Source organism: Pimephales promelas, chromosome 21 (assembly GCF_988280905.1).
Source record: "Pimephales promelas chromosome 21, fPimPro1.hap1.1, whole genome shotgun sequence".
Taxonomy (NCBI): Eukaryota; Metazoa; Chordata; class Actinopteri; order Cypriniformes; family Leuciscidae; genus Pimephales; species Pimephales promelas.
The window spans coordinates 12,013,738-12,021,516 of record NC_142789.1 but is presented as its reverse complement, the minus strand read 5'-3'; the positions used below and the strand labels follow the sequence as shown (position 1 = coordinate 12,021,516).

The 7,779-nt window shown below is 38.1% G+C and overlaps 1 protein-coding gene across 2 annotated transcripts in view; it reads left to right on the top strand.

The window, feature by feature from the left end:
• The first annotated feature begins 7,108 nt into the window (after positions 1 to 7,108).
• Positions 7,109 to 7,779, top strand: part of homer3b (homer scaffold protein 3b) — a 37,260-nt gene continuing 36,589 nt past the window's right edge. Inside the window, exon 1 of one of the 2 annotated variants that reach the window (XM_039655708.2) lies at positions 7,109 to 7,529. In XM_039655708.2, the coding sequence (XP_039511642.2) occupies positions 7,525 to 7,529 (5 nt within the window). In that variant the 5' untranslated portion in view covers positions 7,109 to 7,524. The remainder of the gene's footprint in view (positions 7,530 to 7,779) is intronic. The other variant, XM_039655709.2, reaches the window with a different exon arrangement.

Below are 7,779 nucleotides of genomic sequence, written 5' to 3'. Positions count from 1 at the left end.
AGGATGGGTACATGATCCCATAAAGGGATAGACATGGTCAGAAACAATGCTCAGGTAGGCCGTGGCATTTAAAAGATGCCCAATTGGCACTAAGGGGCCTAAAGTGTGCCAAGAAAACATCCCCCACACCATTACACCACCACCACCAGCCTGCACAGTGGTAACAAGGCATGATGGATCCATGTTCTCATTCTGTTTACGCCAAATTCTGACTCTACCATCTGAATGCCTCAACAGAAATCGAGACTCATCAGACCAGGCAATATTTTTCCAGTCTTCAACTGTCCAATTTTGGTGAGCTCTTGCAAATTGTCGCCTCTTTTTCCTATTTGTAGCGGAGACCCGGTGGGGTCTTCTGCTGTTTTTGCCCATCCGCCTCAAGGTTGCGCGTGTTGTGGCTTCACAAATGCTTTGCTGCATACCGCGGTTGTAACGAGTGGTTATTTCAGTCAAAGTTGCTCTTCTATCAGCTTGAATCAGTCGGCCCATTCACCTCTGACCTCTTGCATCAACAAGGCATGTTCGCCCACAGGACTGCCGCATACTGGATGTTTTTTCCCTTTTCGCACCATTCTTTGTAAACCCTAAAAATGTTTGTTTGTGAAAATCCCAGTAACTGAGCAGATTGTGAAGTACTCAGACCGGGCCGCCTGGCACCAACAGCCATACCACCCTCAAAATTGCTTAAATCACCTTTGTTTCCCATTCTGACATTCATTTTGGAGTTCATGAGATTATCTTGACCAGGACCACACCCCTAAATGCATTGAAGAAACTGCCATGTGATTGGTTGATTAGATCACTGCATTAAAGGTATAGTTCACTTTGAAATTAATTTTTGACATGTTTTAGCTTACCTCAAGGGCATCCAAGATGTAGGTGTCTTTATTTCCACAGTATTTTCAATTTATATATTTTTAGGTCACAGCGTTTGTGTCTGTCAGTCATATAATGGAGGTCTATGGGGTCTACCTCAAAAAGCATGCACAGAGAAGTCCAAATTAAACATGATTTAATGACTCGTGAATTTAAGTACACATTGATGGCCTAAGACACGAAATGAGCGGTTTGTGTGAGAAAATGAACAGTATTTATATCGTTTTTACCATAGACAGTATAAGAAGCTCCAGACTTTATGCCAGAAGTGATCTCTCGCACGTCTACGTCACGCATTGTTTACACAGAGATTTCGGAAGTTTTACCTTTCACTAAACATATTTAGATATACGGGACGATTTCGATATATCTAAATATGTTTAGTGAAAAGTAAAACTTACGAAATCGCCATGTAAAAAATGCGTGACGTAGATGCGCGAGAGATCACTTCCGGCGTAACGTCTGGAGACGGTTCAGTTCGGTTCAGTTGGACATCTGATTCAGATCAGTTTGACGGCTGTTAACAAGAGGTAAAAACTATATAAATACTGTTCGTTTTCTCACACAAACCGCTCGTTTCGTGTCTTAGGACATCAGTGTGTACTTAAATTCACGAGTCATTAAATCATGTTTAATTTTGACTTCTCTGTGCATGCTCTTTGAGGTGGACCCCCTAAAACTGCATTATATGATTGACAGACAACACCAGTTTGACCAAAAAAATATCAAAATTGAAAATACTGTGGAAACAAAGACACTTACATCTTGGATGGCCTTGAGGTAAGCTAAAACATATCAAAAATTGTTTTTGCCGTCAGACACAATTAGAGTTATATTTAAAAAAATATCCTGGTTCTTCCAACCTTTAAAATGGCAGTAAATAGATCCTGAATTTTTGAAACTCCAAAAAGTGCATCCATCGATCATAAAAGTAATCCATACGGCTCCAGTGGATTAGTATAGGCCATCTGAAGTGAAGCAAAGTGATTTGTAAAAAAAAAAAAAAAAAAAAAAAAAAAAAAACCACTGTTCTTTTGAATTCATCAAAGAATCCTAAAAATAACCCCCATAAATGTATCATGGTTTCCACAAAAATATTAAGCAGCACAGCTGGTTTGATTGAATGAAGCATTTAGCACTTTACTATTTACTGTACATCCAAAGCCACAGTACAACGTTAGCTCTCCAAAGCTCACCACACAAGAGTTACAGGTGAAGAGGAGAAAGAGTGAATTGAGTCAGTTGATCAATTGAGTCAATTGATCATCCAGAATTACAGCCACGTTAATAATGTTTGTAAGAAGCCAAACCATTTGTAAATCTGTCAAGATTTCAAAAAGATAAGAGTATTTGTGTTAGTGCTGATCACTCAGCTACCACAGAGCCCACCAGAAAGCTTGCCTGCGACAAGATGGCCACCGGTGATGACATAGAGACTTCGCCGTAAGACATCTAGCCTTTATTATGGATATCTGTGGTTAGAACAGCATTCTCCTTGCAGATACACAAGTGAAGCGCTGCTGCCCTCTGTCTTCACAAAAGTACCTTACTTTGCCAGTCTGAGCTGTGGCTTCCTGCTGCCTCTGTCTGTGCTCGATGAGTGAACGTTACTGCTCAGGACATACAGGAATTCATCAGAAATGAAGAACTCCAACTCCTCAGAATCTATAAGGAGTAGAAAAGAACAAAGTAAAAGTGATTACAGGTAAGTGTGAGATAAAACATAAAAAAGCACATTAATAAAGCATTTACAGTTTTTCTCAGTCGTTTTGGTACATTTCTCAGATCAGAATTGAAATCCTCAAAACCACCTGTTCAATCGTCACATCATTGTGGCACTTCTCATTTCTTTGAACAAGGTGCATATGCTCCATGCAATTGATGTACAATTCTCTGCTGTTTCCTACATTATCAATTGCCATCTCATGTTGATCAAAATGTATTATAATGGGTCTCTGTTGAATAGTTACGCCCCCCCACAACATTTAGGCATTAGTTCATATAGCATAAGTCTTTACATGATAAATGGTTGAACAAGTTGTAATATGTCAAGCATATTTATATACATTTCCATTAGACTTTTTTTTCCAAATCTGTCCTGTTCACATTTTTTTTCTTTGTGCTATGCAGTGTTGTCTTTTCCTTTCTGTATCGCAAGCGTGAATCTTGTAACTCTTGCAATCAAACTCCCACATACACTAAGGTGTAACCTACAATTTACAATAATTGTCATCAAAACTTCATCCATATTTTACATCAGAACATCTCTCCAGAGAACACTGATATTGACATGACTAAGCAATTTAACTGTGTTATCCGATTCCGTACACAATGACAAGAGGTCATTCTGATGGCACTGACGTGTTCATTGACACAGATATTTACTTTTGAGAGATGAACTAAGGATTTTGAGCAAAAGTCTGGCTTTTACAGGTAATCCATGGTGTTTTGCTATTTGTATGAATTGTTTTGAGAAATGCACTTGCCTTAAAAATGACGTGAAAGAATCGAGAAATGTACCAAAGCGACTAAGAAAAACTAACATAAAATAATGCACAGATGGATCAAAACAGAATAAGAGCAAGCTTCCATAGATAGTATTGACAGACAGACATACAGATAGATAGATAGATAGATAGATAGATAGATGGATAGATGGATGGATGGATGGATGGATGGATGGATGGATGGATGGATGGATGGATGGATGGATGGATGGATGGATGGATGGATGGATGGATGGATGGATGGATGGATATAGTATTACAGTTTTTCTCAGTCGCTTTGGTGCATTTCTCACATCACTATTTACATTTGCACAACAGTTAGTTCAACCTCCACAACTTTTAGTCATTTGTGCACATCAAAGTAGCAGTTTCTCATTCCTTCCAGCAAATTGCAAATGCTTTTGGACATGCATCAATTGCTTTCATACAACTCTCTGCTGTTTTATAACATTATCATTTACTTATGTCATATCAGTCCAAATTAACTATACTTGTGAATGTTGAATAGTCATTCCATATAAAACTAATAGTCCTCATTTCATTGCTTGAGTCATCACATACAAAAATGTTGAACTAGTTGTCAAAATCTGTCAAGCAATTTTTTTTTTATCTTAAAAAAAACCCTATTTTATCCTAAATTGAACAATTTCTCGCAGGTGAACCTCAGCTTTCACAGATGAGAAGAGATGTGCATGAATGATTTACAGTATATGTATGTTGTATGTTCAGTTTCAATATGTACTGTGATGTTGTTTACAGTTGTGCACAGCTCTACCCAAACAGAGTTTACAGTATGTTTGTTGTAAATAAGGGTGTATTTTTTCTTTTGCACAATGCTCTGAACAAATTAGAATTGCAAAGACTATGCAGTAAAAATGTGAAACATACATATTCAGTGTCTTGTACTCAGTTACTGTACCTCACTAAATATAGTAATGTGAAACTTTACTGTAGTTTTCAAATGGCTGTGCAAATAGTTTATAGGACTGTCTTGAGCATTTTTAGGTATAGTGTCACCAAGATCTGACTTTTTTTGTATTGGCAAACACTTACAGAGTAAACTGTCATAATGAAAGCATGACAAAGCCATTTGACTATCTTGTTCATAAACACTGGTTTTAGGACTTTTCATCTTGACGACACTGACACTTTCAATGACATGAATACTTGCTTTTGATGAATGAGTTATCCATTTTGAGAAAGTGACACACTTTTGCAGGTTATCAACTTAGTTTTGCAGTTTGTGCTAATTGTTTTGATTACTGCATTAACTGTTGTGCAAATGTAAATAGTGATGTGAGAAATGCACCAAAGCGACGGAGAAAAACTGTAACAGACAGACAGATAATATTGACAGACAAATAGATAGATAGATAGATAGATAGATAGATAGTATTGACAGACAGACTGATTGATTGATTGATAGATAGATAGATAGATAGATAGATAGATAGATAGATAGATAGATAGATAGATAGATAGATAGATAGATAGATAGATAGATAGATATAGTATTAACAGACAGACAGATAGATAATATTGACAGACAAATAGACAAATAGACAGATAGATAGATAGATAGATAGATAGATAGATAGATGATAGATAGATAGATAGATAGATAGATAGATAGATAGATAGATAGATAGATAGATAGATAGATAGATAGATAGATAGATAGATAGATAGATAGATAGATAGATAGATAGATAGATAGATAGATAGATATAGTATTAACAGACAGACAGATAGATAATATTGACAGACAAATAGACAGACAGATAGATAGATAGATAGATAGATAGATAGATAGATAGATAGATAGATAGATAGATAGATAGATAGATAGATAGATAGATAGATAGATAGATAGATAGATAGATAGATAGATATAGTATTAACAGACAGACAGATAGATAATATTGACAGACAAATAGACAGACAGATACAGGCCCTGGACTCACCCTACAGGACAGGAGCATCAAGCTCTTGCTGTACGCAGACGACCTGGTGCTGCTGTCACCCACTACACAGGGACTACAGCAGCACCTGGACCTGCTGCACAACTACTGCCAGAACTGGGCCCTGGCAGTCAACCTCAAAAAGACCAACATTATGGTCTTTCAGAAGAAGCCCAGATGTCAGGGACACAGATACCAGTTCAGTCTAGCACCGGCCTAGAGCACACGATGCAGTACACTTACCTCGGCCTGGTCATCACTGCATCGGGGAGTTTCAGTCTGGCAGTGAATGCTCTTAAAGATAAAGCTCGCAGAGCTCTATACGCTATTAAGAAGAAATTCCAAAACTCTGAATTACCAATTCCAATCTGATGTAAAATCTTTGATAGTGTGATTCAGCCCATTGCGCTGTATGGAAGTGAGGTGTGGGGTCCACTCAGTGATCAGAGCTACACTAGATGGGACAGACATCCAACAGAAGCCCTACACACAGAATTCTGCAAAATGATACTAAAACTACAAAGGAAAACACCCAATAATGCGTGTAGGGCAGAATTAGGCCGATTCCCATTGATTATTAATATGCAAAAAAAGATCCCTCAAATTCTGGATGCATCTAAAATCAAGTCCCACAGAATCGCTACATTTTAAAGCATTACAGACCCAAGAACTGAACCCCGAAAAGAGTCTTCTCAGTCAGTTGGTCCTGAGACTCACTAACTCGAATAACCCTACTAACACTCACCAGTCTCAGACCAGCACTGCTCCTCACACACAAATCAGAATAAACCAAATTACTAAACAGTCTAAAAACACATATCTGGAACATTGGGATCAGGAAACCAAAACACAAAGTAAACTACAATTCTATCGAAATCTGAAATCAAATTATGAAATGGAGGAATATCTCCAGAGTGTGAGAGACACAAAGCAGAGACAGATCCTGAGCAAGTACAGGCTGAGTGAACACAGTCTAGCCATCGAGACCGGCAGACACAGAAAGAGCTGGCTACCCCGAGAGCAAAGGGTGTGTGTTCAGTGTAGGACAGGAGAGATCGAGACAGAGACGCACTTCCTCCTCCACTGTCACAAATACAGCTCGATCAGAGACCTCTACTTCAAAAATCGTAATAACCTTATACACAACTTTACAACCATGACTGAAGTAGAGCAGATAAAGATAATACTAGGAGAGGGACAGACCGCAGCACTGGCTGCCAGATACGTGTGTGCGTGCCACAGCCTGAGAGACAGTAGGTGAATGTGTGTGAATGTGTGACCTCGGTGTGTTTCCCTAATGTCCACCACAGTGACCCTTAGTAATGTGTGTATGTGTGTATATATATGTTAAAACACTGTGGTATCAAACGTTCATAGAATTTATAATCTGTTACACTGTTATTTTTTGCAATTAATTTAATTTGTACATTTCAATTTAAGTTGTTATAATACTTTGTTTTTATTGATGTCTTCACTATGCTATGTGTTACAAGCTTTGGCAATATTGTAATATGTACAGTCATGCCAATAAAGCAATTTGAATTGAATTGAATTGAATTGAATTGATAGATAGATAGATAGATAGATAGATAGATAGATAGATAGATAGATAGATAGATAGATAGATAGATAGATAGATAGATAGATAGATAGATAGATAGATAGATAGATAGATAGATAGATAGATAGATAGATAGATAGATATAGATAGAACCTGCTCCTGCGTCCAGTGGCCAGCAGGGGGCAACAGATTTCATTAGCATGAAGGAGTGGGGTAGGTCAGTCAGTGTTATGAGTGAACGCTGTAGTACTCAGGAGGAGCAGATTACTTCAGAAATTTGACCATGAGGACACAACGAAACGCAGCATCAGAAGTGCACGCTTATTTCAAGATTTCCAACAGCGTGGAAATAGCCAGACGGTTGGAGATAAACTAATAGGATTATGAGGAGCACAACAAACCGAGAGCCAACAGAGACACTAGACAAAGGAGAGCACCATTTCCACAAAAACACTCCATAACGGAGAAAACAAAGCACAACAACTGTTTTGACACTTACATTGCTTTCTGGTTGTCGCTATATAAACAGGACATACCGAACTGAATCCGGTCCTCCGTGGATCAGCAGGGAAAGTAAGCTGGAGTGGTCGAAATTCACTGATTTACTTCTTCTCTGCAAATGGGGTGAGTTCCTTCTCCTAACAGGTTTTACTACAAATTTCAGAAGAGCGACGACGATTTGTCTTGAACATCGTAGGTCATATCTTTTTAAAAAGTAGAGTTAACACTTACCAATGTGTGACAGTTGTAAATCACTTTAGTTTGGATCATATTTTGGACGGCGTAAGTTTGGAAAAGGGGCGAGCGCGAGCTCACAGTTTCAAAGTTACTGCGCTGTCTAACTAGACATTATTTTAGACATCATAAGACGCGT